The 21398-nt window shown below is 42.5% G+C and overlaps 1 protein-coding gene across 1 annotated transcript in view; it reads right to left on the bottom strand.

Moving 5' to 3' along the window:
* Nucleotides 1-13897, bottom strand: part of GALNT2 (polypeptide N-acetylgalactosaminyltransferase 2) — a 92123-nt gene extending 78226 nt beyond the window's left edge. The window contains exon 1 of the mRNA XM_035321203.1: nucleotides 13708-13897. Coding sequence (XP_035177094.1) covers nucleotides 13708-13818 — 111 coding nt within the window. The 5' untranslated portion in view covers nucleotides 13819-13897. The remainder of the gene's footprint in view (nucleotides 1-13707) is intronic.
* Nucleotides 13898-21398: the final 7501 nt, after the last annotated feature.

Below are 21398 nucleotides of genomic sequence, written 5' to 3'. Positions count from 1 at the left end.
TGTAGAACTTAGTCAACTTTGAAAAACAGAATTGGAAAAAAAAAAAAAACAGGGGTAAAAACAAAGCCCAGTTCTGCAGCCTATTAAGAATTGACTAGAACTCCCGATCTCCATCAGCCAGAAAGGTTTTTCCCTCTCTTCACCAACAGCACTCTTTCTTTAGGTTTGATACAGATAGCAAGACTATAAAGCCAGGAGACAAGGATCACCTGCTATAATCACACCCAGAGTATTTCCCCAAAAATAAATTTGTAAGGGAAGTTTTAAAATTTAAGATAACCCTTAATAAACTGTTCTAATCCTGAAGTTATGCAGTTAAACAAAAAACTCAAACCATTGAGCTCTCTTTTAGTATTCCAATATATGCAGTTATTTAATCCTTAAGTGTAGGATCACAAAATTTCCAGTCAATGTAAAAAAAAATAGCCAAGCAACCATCTAACTTGCTCTTCATAAGCTCCCCGTTAGGTAGCAGATTTCCGCAGAAGTATTTGCCATACCTTCTTTCTTTCATGGCTGGAATACTGTCACGTCAATACACGTTCAATGCATGTTCAAAGAGAACATGCAATTTATTTACACAAACTTTTTCCACCAAAAACGTAAAGCTTACAGCTGCTAGAGATTTAAATACAAACCCAGAGGAACAGCAAAGGAAGTGGTCAAACGAAACCAATGCAGCTTGCGCTGTGCACCTCCAGCCCTCAAGGGAGTAAGAAGGCAGCATACGCTGCAACTCACCTCTGCTGTTGCAAGGGGACACAAGAACTGGAACCATGCTTCCAGAAAGAGACAGAATCAAGTTGTAATAGTAGAAAAACTGCACGGTGCTACACAAGATGTTTTGTTGTCACAGTCCTATCTAAAAACTGACTGGTAATATCACAGTAGGGATCGATTACTCAAGCTGTAAGCTGCGGCAAGGCACCTGCATTGTTAAAAGAAACAAGCCTGTAATTACCATTTTCTCCAAGAGGAAACAAAACCACTGTTGGCTAAAATATAGAGGAGTAAAGTTAACACATAGAAACTAAGACCACATGCTTATGCACTGTATACTACTCGAAGGAGGTGCAGAAACACAGCCCGTACCATGTGTTCAAACAGCCCAGCTGGGATAATTCCTGTCCAGCAGCAGTCCTACCTGTACTGACACCAGTGCTTTAACCAGCAAGCACTGCCATTTACTGACAGAGCTGGGAAAAAGCAGATTTTGTTTTTCTAGCAAATTCCAGCACTCAGGAGGAGGAAAAGAATTGACAGCTTAATCACTGAACTAAAGGCAAGAAATAGCAAACAGGAGTGCAAGAACCACCGTAGCTGACAAACCAGAAAGGAAGCCGTAGCACGAGCACTTCCTGCCATTCCGTTGCCATTTGCTTCGCTATTTGCGCCATGGCAAAAGGCCATTCAAATACAGGAAAAACAAGGACTATAAAATTGTCTTAAACTGCTAAGCCTGAAAAAGAAGAATAAAGCATGCCACAAGAAAGCAAACATGCTGACATCCCAGCTGCTGCAGTCTACTGCCAGTAAGAGCATGAGAACAGCCTAAATGAAAACACAGCACAGATGCCAGAAGAGCAGTTATACTGATATACTTCCAGACACTCTCCCACTGGAGACTTCTCTTTTTCAACTGGCAAAACAGCCAGCTAAACAAATTCAGGGCTAGAAAACTGATGCCCATGAGCACTAGCTGATCACATAAAAACCATAAAGGAATCCTAACTAAATGGCCAAAAGAATTATTCTGATAGATGCTGATGTAGAAATACATTTTCCAGGATGATTATGTAAGAATCCTTCAGCCACCTCCTTCCACAAGGGGAAACATGTGACTTAACCTATAGAAAAGGGCAAAAAGAAGAAAATCACATTTGTTCAAATATTGTATGAGACAAAGCAACAAATATCAGTATTTACAGAGGCCACTGTCTTCATGAAAAAAATAAAGTGCCCCAAACAGTTTTACATCTGTCTTTACTTGTGCAATAAAATATAAGCGCTACCTAAAATCTGCCTTAACCAAGGTACGTTTTAGAAAAAATCCACACTATGCCATGATGTTCTGACAAAGTATCGTGACAGTACAAGATGAAAGTGACACAGTCATCTAGCTAAGGGGAATTAGCAACACACTCAAAATAAGAACATGGTGTGACACTCAAACAGAAAGTTAATAATTGAAGCTAAACTGCAGACTTCTTAGCTGTTTTACATACATAAATGAGTGCTAAGAGTCTTTTTTCCTGATGTTTTGCCATAATTTCTGTACTTCTAAGGGTTATCCTAATCCACAGAGATTGCCATTTTAAACACAGAGCATTTCCTTTAGTCATACTAGTCACACCTGTTTGTAAAAACAAAGATAACATCTTGGAAGAATATCAAGCACACACTCCTACTAACATCCACCAACACTCCCACTAACATCCAACACCATGCTTATTCATCAGTATGAACTGGCTTTCATCACAAACCATGTACTAAAAGCAAGGTTTCTTTACATAGTTTTAGTAGTCTTCACAAGACTTAACGAAGTCACTCATGCAGCAGTTCCACTGTAAATTGCTTTGAAGATTTATTTTCTTGTGACGAGCAATCGGTTCAGGCATTGTAAAGCACTCAGAAGAAGTAACTTCTGAAGTACTCCTATACCCCAAGAGTCTTCTAACAGTATCCCTGAATTGCATCTTGCTTTTTTTTTTGAATAGCTTTTGGAACACGAAGGACACTTCTGCTATTTTTGGGAGAAAAATAATCACAAGATAAATATTCTTCAGAGATTAGAATAAAAAAAATTATAGCAGTTTTGTGTACTTATCCAGATCTGTCACCGGAACCCTTTTGAAGTAACAGGGATAACAACATTGTGAGATGACAACCACAATCACTGTTAATCTGAACAAATGCCATGATATTTCCAATCCACTGCCTGCATCTGAGCTGTTGCTGCTCTTTGAAATAAAGATTAAAATATCACAATCCTAAACACGAATGAACTGGAGGCCTCAGAAGTGGGGCACATCAACCACATAGGATTAGGCACGAGCCACAGTTCTCTGCACAGCCAGCCTACCTCATCGTATCCAGATCCACAACACATCCAGTCCTGTTCTCCTCAAAGCTCAACAGCACTAGGTCACATCACTCTGTGATACCACAGCCTGAGAAGCTTGAGCTATCTTTTCTACTTGAGTACAAACTGGGATTTTATCTTTTGTTAAAGTCCATTCCATTACTAAGCCTTAATCCATACAAGCCCATTCTCTAATACACCTTAATTGAGATATGCATAGACAAAAAGGATTGTCTGGAACAAGAGGCCACACTACAAAATGACTACTTATGTATTTCTACTGTGAGACCGCAGTTAATATTCACACAGGTATTTAAGTGCTACTAGGGAGAAGCCCTTTTCTAAATTCAGGGTGTAGAAATAACCTACCAAGATGACTCAATAGAACTGGGACCCCATACAGTGCTCTAAGGCAAACAACAGTCAAAAATCCTCCTGAAACAGTCTGGGGTATCTTTTCACCAGACTTTCCGTACCGTCAGGCAGTGTTTACAGCAGCCAAGTTTTTCAAGAAATCATTACTTACGCACAGACAACTTAGCAAACGTACTTCTTGAAGTTGTCAAAAATATTTTTGACATGCTTAATTTAAAAAACACAACTACTTTAGCATATCACTAAATAAAGACACAATCATGGCCACATTTGAAACACATACAGCCATTAAGGAATAATAATTAAAAAATAGAAGTCATACTCCAAGAGCATGCGTGTGTGTAAAAACAGTTTTTGCCTGAGTTTCTTGCTCTTGAAATGGCAAGCACTTACTTAGAGAACACTAAGTGAGCACAGACTGATGTTATCTTGATTTTCTACCTAATGTTCCCACGATGCAAGCAGTGTTTTCCTAGAACACCGCTATGATCTGCATTACTTACCTCAGTAGGTAACCAAAATGGATTTTTAAGCAAACAGCTTTTGCTGAGCATAAAGCCAGGTACTTCAGACCTAGGCTAAAGTGGACATCAAGATCAATCTCTTGTCTATTTTTACTAGAGAACATTCAGTAAGTATGGGGAACAACTAAACAATTGCACCTTAACAAAAGATACTGCATCATTGCTACATCTCTCACAACCCTGACAGTCACTGCACAGCTCTCTGCAAATTTTTTTCCTCCCTCTATCAGCAGAAGTTTATTTGTCCTGAGGTATTTTTGACTCAAGATCGTGCAGTGCTGGCATCGATGCTTTTCCACTCAGCACCCTCTCCCATCCCTTTTGTACATCAGCTTCAGTATGAAACCTGAAGAGGCAAAGGAGATCTACTGTTTGCTAGGCTGCTACTGACTCCTTGTAGTTGAAATGCTTCCTTCAGACTGCAAATGCTTTTTTTATTGAACTACCAAGGCCTACAAGCTTAGGATGCACTTATTACCAGAAGTCAGACAGCTTAACAAATGGGGAGAGGGGCTGTCTTTGGTAGGCATCTATTTGTTTAAAAGGTATTAAGAACGACTCCTATGAGAGCATCAAGTAGGAGAAGCAAGCTGCAGCTCTCCGAAGAGGGTCCCCGCTTGGACTTGCCACAATTATCACTCCCCATCATCACCTACAAAGACGATTGGAAGAGAAACAGACACTTCAGCAGTGGAACTAAGAAGGAAATCCCTAAATTAAAACTTTTAGTTGACAATTTTCTATCTGGGTAATAACTATTCCCCATGCTAGAACATCAGTTACAAGTAAATGACACGGCTCATCTTCCCATCAGTGGTGTTTTCTCAGCAAAGCAACAGGACAAAAACCCAAATTCACACTGTGTTGCAAGAGCACTAGTCAGAGGAGTAAAGCACACACCCTGTTTTCTACAAATAGGTAATGCAGGATAAAAGGAGCAAGTTTGCTGCTAAGGGATGGTCTGGTACAGCCTGAAGCATTCCGCTGTAACAGGAGACTGCCCATAACAAGGATTTAATACACTGTCTGGACAACATATGCACTCCTAATTTCATGGAACACCCCAGCAGAAAATACTGTAATTCAATAGCCCCCACATTTTTGCTAAGTCTGCCTACCACAGCAGTGGTTTTGTGAGAGGGACATTTCCCAGCATTTGAGCAAAGACCAGTAATTATACGGACCGACTCACCATTAGCTGGTAGCAGCTTGCTACCAAATGAAATAAGGAAATTGTCTTTCTCCTCACTAAGGACTTGTGAACCTACGTGTACCTGAGAGAACAGACTCTTCCATTTAACTTAAAAGCAGGAAAAATAAAAGCCAAGCTGTATAAAAACCTTACTACTTCAACTCACTAAAACATGTCCATACACACACGCTGACCGTTCCTTAAGCAAACAGGCCAGCTAAAGCAAATTTACTTTAGTAACCACAACTAATTTCAGCAGTGCTGATTATTTTCAGGGTGGTTAAACATTTGGAACTTCATACAACAAGGAAACATTTTCTTCTCGTCAGGTCACAGCTCTTTGAGGATTTGTTCACAATAGCTATAACTCAGTGCCAGCTCTTTGTTGAATCTTTCCTTGGCTAAATTATTTTTGTTTCAAGCAGCTCTGTTACAGTCCAGACAACCTATTGCATTTTGCTAATGCCTGAACTCAGCAGAATCTCGTTACTCTTTGTTTGCCTTAAAAAGAGTACCCAAATTGTATAACAAATAACTTTCTGAAACTGTAAAATTAATAGTTGGACCTGCAAAGTTTTCAGTAGGCTTTTTTTTTTTTTCCAATAAGAGACCATAGCTTTAAAGACAACAAATCCAAATGATTGCCTTTGATGCATACTACATAGTAGTTCCTGTGGATATGTGGAATGCTCTAAAATTCAGCCTGCTTTTAATATCTCATTCCTTTTCCATTTGAATTTTATAAACAGAGCTCAGAGGTACTATCTGCCTGGATAGTCCCTTTATGTAGATGTTGTTCTGTCAGGTGGCGTAGGTATTTAACTAGAATATTTTAACTCACTTAAATGACAATAAAAGTACTCTGGGAAATTAACAAAGCCAGCATTTAAAAAGAAAGAATGGTGAGGAAAATAAACAGATTAGACAGATGAAAACGCAACTGGAAAAATAAAGTGTTGACAGCCTTCAAACATAGCCTGTGCAAATTGCTCTCATATGAACAAGTTACTAAATAGCTTTAGCATGCAAGCTGATGCACAAAAAAGACAACGCCCCCGAAAAGCCTACCTTAAAGCCACAAAAGAAAATAGGCTATGTTCCAACAGGGTAAATACAAGTTACTGTTTTTAAAAGGAGAACAGATAATGATTTTTTCCACATTTTTGTTAATTAACAACTGCCACAGGACACAGCCGATATTCCAGGACTACTTCATTCACGGCGATATTATTGGGCAAATGGACACTTACAGGATAACAGGTAAGCATCTGCGTGGTCTGCATCAGTAACATACAGATTTCATAAGTAGTCCATTGTTCAAAATAAAAATGAAACAAAGTAAGTTGTTTAAAAACCCTTCGCTTCCAGTTAGTGAGAGAGGCCTATGATATAAAGATTTCTATGAAAGAACATCATAGGCCCATAGGAAACATTAGAAAGTGAATCATTTCATGTTATCTAGAATACCTTGTGCTACGCCTCTGAATTCCCAACACAAAAGATTAACATTTTGATGTTGACATTTAACTTTTTTTAAAAAATCTTCTCTCCTCAATTCCTCCCTTCTTTCTTTGAAAGCTTACACGAAACAGAAAAGCAGATGAGCACATAGTCATTTCACAACAAACAGGATAACAGAACGTATGCAGATTTTAAGATTCATATAGCTTAAGATACCACCACTTTGAATCACATTATGGCAATAAAACAACTTGCTTAGTGTTTCCTTATACGACACACACACTGATGTACTGTTTCTCCACTAACCCAATATATGCAGGCAATGACATTCAACCCCTTATTCCTGAAAAAAATAAAAAGAAAAGAGATGCATGTGTCACACTGCTTCCTGCAGATTCATTGTAAGAATTCAACTGCATTTCCAACACGTGGCATAGCCAACGTATCAGCAATACATCGGTTCTCCACTAACTCCTACTAAAAATCACATCGATGACTTGCTACTAGATGTCCAGTCAATTGAAATGCACGTTTGTACACCACCTGGCTGCACTTTGATAGCTAAGCTCCTATCTGAGCAAATTATTTAAGAAAATACTTAGGTGAACCAAATCAACTTGAACAAAAATACAAGTTCACATTCATCATTTACAGTGACTTCTTTGACCAGCTTAAATTCATCACCTGAGTTGCACAGGATCAACTGCATCCTAACATTGCGTTTTCAGACTACTTTAAACTAAGGTCCTGTAGATTAAGTTCATTACAAAATTTATGTAGTTACCTAAGATCCAAGCAAAAACATCTTCCATGCTGTCTACTGGTGTTGTTTTTAAACATTTTCTAGTCACGCAACTAGGGTTATTCTCTCAGGACACTCAGTGCAGATACAAAGGCATCTCTTTTCTGTAGTAGAGCATGGTTGCGAGCAGGCTTTCTGGCAGACAACACCAGACCTCAGATCTGATCTATCATCTTGACAGAACAACATCAGTTATACACAAGCACTTGAATAATATATAGCATACATAACTTTGAAAAACAAAGAGAAGATGACTAAAAGGAAAAGTGGGGAAAAATCAGCATTTCTAAGGAAAAAACACAGAGCTATCGTGTTTGGTTTTTTTTGAAAACATGGAAAGTTAAATGGAAATATGTAATTTTGAAGACAGAGTCTTAAGTTCTCCAGCATATTTAAACATTTTATGTCTGGTTGGGTTTTATTTTTCTCTAGATTGGTCTAAAGACCAAATGCTGTCTCTCATTTTGATATCCACCACTGACATATCTTTAATACTTAATATATAGTAATATCGTGCCTTTTTTAAGCTAGGAAAAAAAAACATACTTTTCAAGTTGTATTTTTGGAAGGAGCTAGAATACTTTGAAAGAATGACTGGCATTTATTTACAACACATCTCCAATCTCATGACTGACAAGACAAAATCAGGTAGGGTACATGGCACACTGTTTGCATACTACTTCATTTCTTAACCTACATCTCTCAAAGGACATCATTACAATTTACAAACTTTGACCACATTAAGCAAACTACAGCAACAAAACAACACTGAAAAGCTCAGCTAGAGATTGCAATACACATATGGGGGGGTGGAACAGTGGAAAAGCACATTATCTACCCTGTTTCATGTTAAACTAGAAGTCATTCTCGTTTCCTCAAGCCCTTCTGTGCATCCAAACAGCCCTGCTTCACTTCTCTGTTTATGAATCAAAAATAGGTATCAGTGATGCAAGAGCGACAGCATCCAAACCAAAGCAAGAGTCATCAGTTTCTAAACTGATGGGTGTGTTGCGGGGAAGACACAGCAGCCTCTGACTAAGAATTAATTTCCCACTACCCTGCCATATCAGAGAAATACCGCATTGAATCATCTCAAATTGCAGGGGAGACAAGAGGAAGAGCCTCATGCAACCACAGACCTAAGCAAACAGCACAGAATTTGCAGGTGACTGTCTTTCTATCACACCTGAACTTACATTTTATGAGAGAAATAATCCACTCAGATGAGTCATTTTTGCCAAGTGACATTTTATATTAAGAAAGTACACAGATTTGTCAAACTTCAGAGACTCTTTACATTCCAGTGAGAGCTAAATTATCAAAGCACCTAGGCCTTTAATTTGTTTTTCATTGTTATAGAATTACATGGAAGAAAAATATCTGCTGGACAATAAATTGTTACCCATTAAGCAGAGGAATGAGCTTCTCTATCTTCTTGTACTTTGTAGGAAGTGAATACCAAGTGTTAATTTCTCCTTTTTATTCTTTGGTATCTTCACTTGTCTAAAGATCAAGATACCAGAAATTGCATCCAATGGGGCGTTGCACAAGGCACTGAAGCTACCTTTTAAAATGATGCAATAAACTGAACTCTCAGTATTTAGCCACTGAAACTGGTACTGCCTTCCTTAGGCAAACAAGGACAACAGAACTGAGGTGGTTATTTTTAACCCCCTTCCAAAAAGCAGCTCTCCTGCCTCCACACACCTTGAGAGTCAAACAATTTACACTCCACGGTTTCACCCTCTGACAAAAACAGGCTGGTGTACCTAAAGTTAAAACATTTCCTCCTTCTTCCCACTTAAACCTTCAAAAAGCAGCTCATGTACACTAAGTCTGGAAGATATGTAGCTCTCTTGTCGTCCTTCTACTGTCATTATACATATATGTCATGCTTAAGAGCCTCATTTAACACTAACTGAAATAGTTCAGAGGTTCTAAAAAAGAAAAGAGGAAAAGAAAGCCTTTTGTATGCTGTAAGGAGTTGTTCTAAAATTTTATCTTGTAAAACTTAGAATAGAGCAGCTGGCTTCTTTTCCTCCTCCTTTCCCCAAAATGCTTGAGTTACTTTTAGTCAATCAAGGCATCGTTTACCTTTGAAATTATTCCCTCTCAGCTAGCTTCATTGTACAGCCACTATCAAAAGCCTGCTAAAAAAAAAAAATCACCAACATTGCCCCCCTCCCCCCCCAACCCCAAAAATACACAAAGCCAGGAAACAGGAAAAAAAAAGCAACCTCACAAAAAAGTACTGTATGCAGGGCAGTAACCAGTTCCACAGGAGAAGCCTGCCTCCTTGTGGCTCGACTAACCATAAATTAGGGTGGGTTTTTTTTTGCAATTCATTCCATTGCACCCAGAAAATCTGGTAAGGCAAGAGCTTAACAGGCTTCTAGTTCAAAGCATTCAGGGGCTGAGGGAGTTTTGTTTTGTTGGCGGTGGGGGGGGGGGGGGGAATGTTTCTAATTTTAAGAGGTACTGGCAACAGTTATCCATCTCTGATTACTGAAAAACTGTTTTTACCCTCTTTCTCTAAATAGCACAGAGGGGAAGAGAAGAAGCACAGCACAGAGGGAAGGGGCAGCTTGAGGGGACGTCCAACTTGAAAAGGAAACGAAAACCACATTCTTCATGTGACAGCAAAAGCCTGTCAGTACTCTGGCACCTAGAACCAGAAGACTCCAAACCTTGGCTCAGCTGTGGCTTAGCCTAGCAGGCATCTCCTCTTGATGCCTCAGCTTTCAACAGTAAATCCCCTTTCAGCCTACAGGTCTCCTTCAGGGTAGGCCTGTGAGGAGTTCCCTCTTGGCAGCAGCGAGGTGTTTGGTGCTGTCAATAAGATGCAGACATTCCTCTGTCCTGCCTGAAGGGCTCCATTCAACAGGCCTACTTCTTTAATGCTTACAAGGGTAAGTTCTTTAGAAACCAGCTGGATTTTTGTTTTGTTTTAAAAGCCGGTCCCTCAGTTGTGCAAGAGCTTAACAGAGTACTCAAAAAATCTGAAACCAGTTAAATGACTTGTTTAAAAGATCAATTCAAATTCACACCACTATTAGGAGTGGGTCATGGCATCAGGACAGCCTTGGCTTGGAGGGTACACATAGCTTTCTAACGATGTCGAAGAAGCTGCTCCATTTCAAGCAAGTCATACGCGGAGCATGAACCACTTTTGCTATGGGTTAGGAAATAGTGCACAAGCTTCATTCCAGTCTCCACTCCAAAGGCTGTTTAATATAAAGCACATTAAGTGAACACAAAATTAAGCCACATTTCTCTCGGTCTCACAACTGTTGGGCTTGCAACTTGCTTTCTTCTCTGTCACAGCCTCTGTTTTAGGAACTGTTTCTCTAACCACTAAACAAGTGAATCAGACTCACTCTTTCCAATCTACAGCTCAGTGATCTGGCTGGTAAAAGGAGTGAACCGAACCCCTGGCTTTCACGGTTACAATCATCTTAATTGAAGATTCACTGGAGGAAGAAGAAGACAAAAAAAAGCCACTTCTAAGTACATTTAGAATGAAAGGCTTAGACTCTGTCCTTTTCTTCTTTTTAAGAATGAAAGAAAAAAACCTGTCCTACCCTAAATTCCAGAATCGGAAGAAGCAATTTCATTCTACTGCAGTTCTGTGCCTAGGTTCAGAAGCATTGCTCCTTCATGTGTTTTTTTTTTTTTTAGTCATTACTATTTCCATATTTACTAATGAGACAGCTCCTACTTTGTGTGCTTTAGCTCCATTTATGTGTGCTCAGCTCCCGCTGCCCCACGACCTGCCTAGCCAGAGCACCACACACGGCTGCAGTTTCCGCCACTGCTGCCAGAGGCCAAAAACTTAGGCAAGGCTGTCCTGCATGCTGCAGCATCCAAATAGCTCGAAAGGTTATAAATAGAGAACCAAAATAAGTAGGAGCTTACATTAACTCTGACACTCCTCTAATGGGAGAAAGAAAAAAAAAAAAGAAACACTCCTCTCTTATTCAGGTGCAATCCTGGAAAATGGCAAACGCTCTCACCTCTTCTAAAGGTAATGGGAATTGATGGTGTTCATCGCAGGACTGGATGTCATACCAAACAAGTCCAGTACGTCTGAAAAACACGCTAAGTCTGTATATGAAAAAAATCATCCTCATGGAAAAACCATTCTGTTTCCATAACCAGATCTGTAATTAACATGCAAATTACTTATTCACATAAATGAAGAACTATCCCCTTCTGGCTTCTGTAATTTTATAGACTGAACACGGCAGAGACTCCAATTTATAAAAAGTGATGTTCTTCTGTAAGCAACTCTGTTTTCATTATACTGAAATAGTGGGAAAGTAATAAGGACTACATGAAGTCATACCAAGAAATTTACTACAGCAGGGTTTCTGTTCATAAGTTTAAGGCGGTTTGTGTTTTTGCTTTATACCAGGGTCTGACACTAAGTTAATAAGTCTTTTATTGAGATTCAAAAGCTATTACATTACACACATCTTCCTCTACTTACAATTGCTAACCTACTCCGAGGCCCAGGATTAAATTTTACGCTTCGCTGACAGAAAATAGAATCCTAAATCAGCAATCCACACGTAATTGTTAATTTCCCCACTTGTTTCTTATGGTCACAGTACCTGTTTTCTTCCTTACCATGGCCTTACTTTAAGCTTCCACATTTTTAAACCTAGCACTGAGCTTCAGTTCAGGCTTATGAAATAACTCATTTTCTTTAAATTTATCTTTGCTAAACTTTCCCAGTTACCCACATCAGTAAGGTTCATTATATTCCAAGCAGAATGATGGCAAATAACCCCAAGGAAAGTATCAGGATCATAGATCTCTTAAATCCATAAGAAAAGTTGTACTAATATCAACAAGAAACAGCAGCAGGTTCTAGTAGACTAAGTACCAGACTTGTACTTAGAAGGACGGGTTTCTTTTCTATTTTATTCTCACCTGGTCTTCTAGGTGACCTTGTGCAAATCATTATCCCCACACCAGTTTCCCCATCAGAAAAAGCGAATTGAACTCAGTTGCAAAGCTGACTGGAAACTCCAAATGAAACACACTAGGAGTTAAACATATATTCCCCTATCTGCAGATATATTTGCCTTAGATAGCATTCCTTTATCCCATTATGCATCACCAGCAGCATAAGATTACTTTTACTTTCTGAACACACTCAGGTTGTTCTTCAAGAAAGGCTTTAGGCTACTGCCTTACTTTTTAATCACGCACTTGATCCATTTCCACCGCTGTATCTACTCTGACAGACCACACTTAACACTTACATTAATACATTGTGTCAGAAGTTGCTGTTGAGAATGAAAGGGGGAAAAATCAGAGCACTGAGACAGTTATGAATGAGTGGAGACCCATTCTGCAGACCCTTGCAGGAGCGACTTTGTACATAAACATGCAAATATTTGCTCCCATGACTTGCCGTGGGAACCGGCCACCACCAAAACCCAGCAGGCTTTTACCTAGAATATAAGCATTGAAGCACAGAATTGCATCGAAGTAACCGTGAAAAGATCCCCTGTGCTAAACGCCACCAGAGTGGAGAAAGGCCGCTTTACCTCTACAAGGAACACGGCACTCCTCACCGAGCACTGCGCCGAGGAGCACTTTGCTCACTCGCCCTCTGCCACTCCGGGGTTCAGTCGGGGAACTTTTAAGATGCAACTTAGCAATCGTAGGCTTTGCTGCTGTTCCTACTCCACAACATAAGGCAAAACAAGCCTTGGCCAGGGGGAAGCATGCACACACACAGGAATTACTCACTCGCAGCTTTTCTATCAGATCCAGCGCGCGAAGCCGCTGCCTCTCGCTGTCCCCCAGCAAAATGCTGGCGGACACAGCCAGGAACCGCCGGGTACGCGTCCCCCCCGTCCCGGCCGGTAACTCCAGCCCCTGGAAATGTTTACTCAGAGCGGCACGGAGCTGTTCCCGCACTGCCGGGGCGTCACTGACCGAAACACCGGCGGGGGGGGGGGGGAGGGAAAAAAAGGGGCCAAACGGGGCCAACCGGGGGGGGGGGGGGAGGGGGACATGGCATGACCCAGCCCTGCCACGCACCCAACCGGGCACCGGCGTAACGGGGGCAGAAGGCGTTAAGAAATAAAATAATAAAGAAAATAAAGAAAGAAGGGGGGAGGGGGGGAGGAGGGCCCTGGGAGGTGGAGATGGTGAGTCTCGGACCCCCCCCGCCCGTCCTGCCCCGACTCCCCCGGGACGGGCAGGGACCGGGGGGTGAGGAGGGGCACGGGGCACGTTAACGGCTGGGGCTCACCTTCCTGCCGCCGCCGGCCAGCGCGGCGCTGCCGCCCGAGTACATGTAGTAGGCGATGCCCAGCACCCAGAGGAAGGCGAAGCACAGCAGCAGCCGGGACCTGCGCCGCATCCTCTCCTCCTCCTCCTCCTCCTCCCCGCCCCGGGCCACCAGGAAACGGGCAGCCGCCGCTCCCGCCGCCGCCGCCGCCGCGCAGGGTCAGGGGGCAGAGGGCGAGCGCCCGCCCCCCGGCCAATCCCGCGCCGCCCGGCCCCGCGGGGGGCGGGGCGGGGCGGGGCGGGGCTACCGGCGTCGCCATGGTTGCAGCACGCCGGGAAGCCGCCGCCCCGTGTGGCGGGAGGCGCGCGCCGCCGCCGCCGCCAACGGCCGGCGGCCAACGGTCGGCGGAGGCCGCTCGTCCTCGCCCCCCTCTCCCCTCAGGGTCCCCTCTCCCCTCAGGGTGGGGGTCCCCGGTGTGTTTAAGAGCTTCTGCCGTGGTGGCATCGTGGTCCGGGCAGTGCTGCCATGCCGCTCTCCTGGCGTTACCTGAGTAGCAGTGCCCCGTCTGGTCATTGTCCCTACGCCAGGCTAAAGGCGACTCTGCTGGATCTTCCCCGGTGGGGCTCCACTCTTAGAGGCTGCTCAGCTGATACAGGGTCGCCTGGATGCTCTTACCAAAAAACAGAACACAAAACTCAAAAGGGAAGAGGCTAATGGTTAAAAAACACCACATGATTAACACCACGTCATTAACCCTAATGATTAAAGACCACCACAACTATATCGGAAGTATCCACTCAAAGCAGAACACTCCTGATTTTAAAGCTTTTCACCATCATCACTGTGTTTTCTCAACAGCCTGTTTGATCGCTGCCCGTTTTGACCAAACCCCACCTTTCTGTGCTCCATCTGTCCATGCCAACGTCAGGCCTCCGCCAGTCCATCTGCACCGATGGCCTCACTGCAAGTCTGGACTCCAGGCCACGCCAGGATGGTGTCAGCATGGACCTGGTGCTAGGCCTGGTGGCAACTCTGCTGCATTAGCAGGAAAATATCCAGCAGCCCAACGAAATGCCACCAGAAGCTCACCTGCTCACCGGCACAGTTGCTCCTCTGACAGTCTCCCCAGGGAGGTGAGCTGTGAGAGAGTTGGCACGGCCTGGACAGAAGTTGTCTGGTATGCAAAGATTTCAGAGAATAACCACATGCCTTCCTACCTGCCAGGGCCCCGCCAGAAAGAAGAGATGGACATAAAGACAAAGGAAGAAATCCGAGATAAGTACTCCTTCAGGAAGTGCAAAATAGAGAGATCTTTCTTCAGCACAAATGACTCTTTCAATAAACTCAGCTTTGTGATTCTGGGTTCTGGAGGGAGCTAGAGAGAGACACCCAATTTGTGCAAAACACAAGTTTTGGAATCAAACCACTGGCATCTATTGAAATGAGGTACACTGGAGAGTATGAGCTGCCAGGAGACACGCAGATGTTCTGGATGAGATTTTTTGTTTCATCCAAAGTATGTTTGATGCAAGGGAGCAACAGTAACTGCAAAAGCCTGTATCTAAAAAGGCACACACACACACACAACCACCCCAAAGGCTAAATTTTCATTAGCAACATTTTCTGTGTAATTTGGAGCAGTCTCACCAGCCCAAGACTGTCAACAAGCTGATAAACTCCAGCCTGTTAAGCTCTGCCATCAGCTTTTAGAAGTGGCTTCCTGCTGCTGGGGGACCCCTTCATCAGGCGAATCTGCTGGGGGAGAGGGTGCCGTTCCCTCCATGGCTCCACACAGAAAACATCACACACCCGGCTGTGTAAAGTGCTCGATTCTGGAGCCATAATCCCATTTAACCTTACAAATTCTGCAGGCCACTTACTCTTTAAATGTCTCACAAAGCCTACAGAATCTTTTCTTGCCCTTTACACAGCCTAAAAGATCTTGAGACAGCCTTCAAAGGTCTTCCTGAAGCCTCAGGTATTTTCACTGATTTTAGCAATGTGCTTAGATAGATTTTTCCCTTTCCAGCAAAATTAACCAGCCATGCATGTACAGAAAATCCTTCTGTAGCTGCACACTTCACAAGCTTACCAAAATAATCCACTGCACATGCTCAATCACAGTTTTCAAAGGTTTATAACTCAGCCAAATCAAAACTAATTTCCTCTTGAACAAGCAAAGGCACATCTACTTTAAAGGAAGGCTACTTCCGTGTCAGAGTTCACTTGTCAGCCCTCTGCTGATAAAGTTGCAGCAATGCTCAAGAAAGGCTGTAAGGATCTATTTAGCTCAAGAAACACTTTTTTATTGTTGTTGTCTTTGACTCTTCTGATATTCTGAACTAGCTGAACCAGTTTTGTTCAGATCCTTCCAAAATATTCACATTTGGACAAAGTCCAAAGCCAGAAGATTTCATCCCAAAGTATTTTTATTTCAGAGACCACAGGAAGCACAGAAGTTTAGAATGGAAAATGTTATATAGCTTTAACTCTAGGAAAAGCTGCCTGTTCTATTACGCCACATGCGCATGCACATACTTCTTTGCCTCAAAAGTCTTAACATGTTTAGTCAGCAAAGCAAAACTGAAAAAAAAAAAAAAAAAAAAATTAAAAAAAAGAAGAAAAAAAAAAAAAAAAAGACATTAAAAAATGTTTTTTTCCAGTGCATTTCAAAAGAAAATATTAGCATATATTAAGAGCAGCCTTGCTGGAATGAATCACAGATTATAAATGCTTCAGTATCAACCACAGCACTTTAAACAAAAGGGAGATCAATCACGTGAGAGTGCGAATAGGGGTGACATTTGCAGAAGGAATCATCAAAACTTTTCCTTTGATCTGTAATGCGGACACCTAGATTCAATAGGCTAAATTCTGATCCAGTTAGCTAGGATGTAGACCAGAGGTTAGTTCACTCTATTCGTTTGAGAGCAGGTATAAAAACAGGTACAGCCCAGATCACAGTCTAGTTTAGGGTGTTAGTGTTCATTTTCTTGCAAGTAAAGACCACAAAAATTGTTCATCCTTTTCTGGAGTTAAAGGACCTAGTCAGAGGTAAATGAATCCTCCAGCAGTGGGAACGGAAAGTAGTCCTCACCTTTAGGAATAAGTGAGTCAGTTCCTTACTCATGCAAGCAATCTTGCACTTGGAAAGACAGGAATGAGGATTTTCAGATCAGGACTAAAACACAGAAAATAGTTTTTAAAGACTTTAAAAAAGCCCCAATTCCAATCAAGCTGTCTGGAACCTCTTTGATGTACAGAAGCTAATGTGTTGCTGATCCATTTCAGATTATAGTTTTCCAAAACCATGCAGTTATGTCAGAAAGTATATCACTCTTTCTCTCTCAAGAAACTCATTAGTAAGATGTGTTATGACATAGGAACCACACATTAGCATGAAATTTAAAATACATCTGCAGGGATAGAGGTTTATTAGTACATTGAGAGCTTGAGCTGAATACACAGCCTGAGCTGCGTTTGTATTTAAAGAATTGCGTTTGTAGCGAAAGATCCTGATCCTGCAAACATTTATGCAAATGTTTAACTTCATTCAGTGCATATTCCCATCGGAGTCAGTCGGACTACTCAGATGTTTAAAATTATATGCTCATGGCTGAGTACTTGCAGGATTAAAGGTTAAGTGCAGCTAGCAGGTCTGAAAATCTATGTGGGTGTTTTGCAATTCCTCACTGCACGGTGGTAACAATGAGAAACAGCCTACCTCCTCAGCTAAAGACTTGGGAGTCAACATGTCCTTTCCCATCTGTTTAGATGCCAAGAACTATGTTTGTTTAATTTTTCAGCACAGTTTCTGATGTTACCCAGAGTAGGCAGACGTGCTGGCAATAGCATTCTAGAGTGGCTCACTTCCAGAAAATCTTTCAACCCTCCAAGAGTGTTATTTGAGCTGTTAAAACCCCAAGTAGCAAATACTGTATCATGCGCATTTTACCTTGAAAACAGTGTGTCATCCTCCCTGACCAAGGAGCATGCCGTGCAAGGTCTGAATGCGTTCAGGCCTGCTAGAGCTAAAGTTACCTCATCCCAGACTTCGATACTGATAAGGCAGCATCTTTGGTTTTAAAGCACGAAGCAATGAATCTTTTCCCTGGTAGCAGAGGTTTTTTTATGCTGTTTCCCCACCAGTGATCAATCGACGCATTGTGTCACGCAATGCAGATACGGCAAATGCCATATTTTCTCTCACAGGCTTACAGTATCAGCCTGAGCCCATGTGCTTCCAAGGCAAACGATCCAAATCTGGAAGTCCTTCCTCTCTATTAAAGTTGAAGGTTCAACATTCCTTGCAGTTTTTTGGTTTTATGAACTGAGGAAACTGATCCTTTTCCTAGGGTGGTGAAGACAAAGAAAGAACAACTCAGCCTTTGGTCAGCCTCCTGCTAAAGATGGCAGCAGCCAGCACAAACTACTGTCCCCTTGCCAGCGATTCTTCCTGAGCTGAGTCACTTAGCGGGTTGCACTGAACTTCAGCAGCACAAAACAAACCTCTTGTGGCATTCTGGAGGCTGATGATCAGATTTCAAAATGTGATATGCCTCAGAAGCATCTCTCACAGGGGGGTGATGATAGATGGAAGAGAGAATCAGCTGTGGAGAGAGACTTGCTGAAACAATGACCTCACCTTTGATTGAGGTAATTTGATCCCTGTTCGCTGCATTTATCTGAATTCTTAAGGTCATGCTGGATTCCTCACTGCTGCCAGGAGTGGTAAAGACTGATGATCTATGGTCTGAGACAGGGCAGGAAATTCCATCCTTTCCTCTCCGGCACGACTGCATCGTGGTGGTGTGCAGCCATAATACTGTAAGGCATTTACAGGGGTAAATACTAAGTGCTAATGCATAATACAGCAGCCTATTTTTGAGTGACAAAGACGAATATGAACACACCACACAATAGCTCTGTATTCTCAGCTGGTGCTTTATCTGTTCAAACTCATAATCCAGATCAGTAAGGCTACAGTCAAGTAATGTGAGGCTATCCATCTATGATACAACAAAGCACAGAAACTGATGCTAAATTAGCCTACAGTAAGATTCCTGGAGACAAAGAAAGATTTCCCCAAGTCAAAGTGTTCTGCCAGAAGCGGTTTTTGCTTATCTCTTTAAATAAAGTCTTTCCTAGCTATTGGAACCATACAGGAAATACGAGGGAATGAGGGAAAAAGAAAGATAAAATGGAATTGTGGTAGGAAGGGAGCTGAGTGTTCAAGGAAGCCATATAAAGCTTTTCCTTCCAAAGTTACTATGCCATATTCAGACTATCTGTATGCAGCATCTGAAGTGAGGAGAACAGTAAGTGATTCAGATGGCCAGGTCCCCAGGATGTCGGACCCTGGCTTCTTGTACAGACGGCTGGGAGAAAGTGATGCTTAACAAGTACTTAACCTAGGTATTGTAAATGCTTCTCTTCTGTGACTGTACATGATTCAGAAGGACAGCGAGAGAAGACCTTTCCTTGCTATACAATACTTCAGTTTCAGCTGGAAAGTGGAAAACAGCTCCTTACTTCTTCCCCACTTCCCTTGCAGTAGGTGTTAAAGAAAGTGCTTTCAGGCTAAGCTACTGAAAGCAGGTCTCCCATTTCCTGGAGAAGCATCCTAAATCACTGACAGCGAGTTACTTCCAGAGGTGCTGTAGCAGACAAGCTGAATACAGCTCAGATGTTTTTGATTCACTTAATATATACATATATAGTATTTATTCTCATTCTTGTGTTCACAGTGCTGGCTCCCATTCAGATGCACACAGTGCAGCCCATGCCCCAAAACCAGTGTGCTGCCTGTAGCAAGCTACCCCTGCTATCCATCCTGGGCACAGCACAGCCTGATGTCAGCAGTGGTGCACACCTCCAGAGACTCCTCCAAGCCTTGTGAAGGACTCCACTGCACACACACCTGCCCTACCACCGTGCCTGCTTTTTGCATTACAACCATGGCTAAACAAATAACCCCCAGAGATGCACTTTTATCAACACTATAGGTTGTACTCCCAGATACTGCTCAAGAATATTTTATGTTGTGGAATTAAAAGTTGTTTTTCACACAGCACATACTATTAGTAAACAGATTACTTTATCATGTTCTTTTGCATATCTGCCAATTTGTAAACTGTTGTTTGGATCCCACAGTCATTATAACAAATTACACAGGTCTTCTGTATCGCACTCAAGAGCATATTTCATGTAAGGAAGAAAATAGATGCTCATAGCTATTTCAGTTCACATACCCCCTAGAAGTTATATATTGATTTCTCCCAAATATAATTTTTCAGTACTTTGGAACAGACAGTAAATAGGCTCACTCACCACAGGGGATAGAAATTGACCCCCTGTAGCCTTTATGACCCTTTTGGCTTCAAACCTTTATCATCATCTGTTGAAATCACAAAATACATTTTTTTCTGAAAACAGGGCCAAAACCAACAAATCAGGAGAAATTACTTTTACAGCATTCCACTTCCAGCAGAGGTAGCCAGATCCACCCTCTGCATAACACTCCTGAACCACAACGAACTTGGCCCCAGTGCCTATCACACAACATAATTTAAAAGAGAAACTGCGATTGCACCACAGAGACCATGTATTTTCCATGCCCCTTGTTCTTTCAAGAGTTTCAGGTAGAGTAGCAAGTGTTTTCCTCCAAGAAGGCAAACAGCAAACAAAAGACCTTTCTGTCATGTTTCTGTAAGCTGAAGGTCTGCAGGTTTGTCTGAGGTGAAGGTCTTTTTTTCCTTTTTCATTCTACTGCAATATCGTCCACTGATTTCTCTGGCTTTCCAAGCTATTGCTGAACTGAGAGAGACATGCACCACACGGAGAGGTGGCCATATAGTGATTTAAGTTTTACTTGCAAACTAGATTCTTCCAGTGCATACAGGAGTAAATGAGGCCTTCACTACTGAAATAATATTTTTGGCATCAGAAAGTCCCCAGCAAGGTCATTCCTTCCTTAAGTCTGAGAGAAAGAGACTTTCATTGTCATCTTACGTGCTCTGGTGTAAACTGGGAGTAACTGCAGAAGGCCACGTCTCTGCATCAGGGAGAAACTCTTGGAAGTGGAGAAATAGAACCAGCTTTTCCAGGGAGAGGGAGAAGAGGAGGGGAGAATCAGAAGAGAGGGCATGCCTTCTGCTTGGGTACACACTAGCATATCCCAATTGAATTGGGACAGCCCAGTACAAGGGACATGTCTTCCCACTGCACCAGAAGAAGCCCTACCTCTAACCACTAGAGCCTCTGCCAAGCCCAGCATTTCCGCACCTAAAGCCTGATTTTTCTGAGTCATCTGCCCTTTCAGGCTCACGCCTGCTACGTGCCCTGGAGCAGTTCAGACCCAGAGCTCCTGCTGATGAGAGCTCAGAGCGGTGTGAAGCTGCGCACGCTGCACCTGAAGGCAAGGATCCCGTCAGGAAGGGACTCGTGTCACAGCACGCTAGCCAGGCACACACCTACATACCGCGGGGAAACCCTGAACTCAAGAAATAACTCCCTTGGCTCCTGCCCTTCCCCAGGGCTCTGTCAAGCCACTGTTAGAGGATTTCAGCCAGAACAAAAGCAACATCCTCCGTGCTTGGGTGTCATGGTTTTCCTGCTCTCTGAAAAGATCTTGGCAGGGGCTGGATGCAATGGGAAGCCTCACCTGCTGCAGAACCACTGTCAGTTTTTATCTCCCGCTTCCTTGTTTCTGT

Source organism: Oxyura jamaicensis, chromosome 3 (genome assembly GCF_011077185.1).
Source record: "Oxyura jamaicensis isolate SHBP4307 breed ruddy duck chromosome 3, BPBGC_Ojam_1.0, whole genome shotgun sequence".
NCBI classification, from domain to species: Eukaryota; Metazoa; Chordata; class Aves; order Anseriformes; family Anatidae; genus Oxyura; species Oxyura jamaicensis.
Note: the sequence above shows the minus strand (reverse complement) of the source record. Positions and strands in the feature narration are given on the sequence as shown.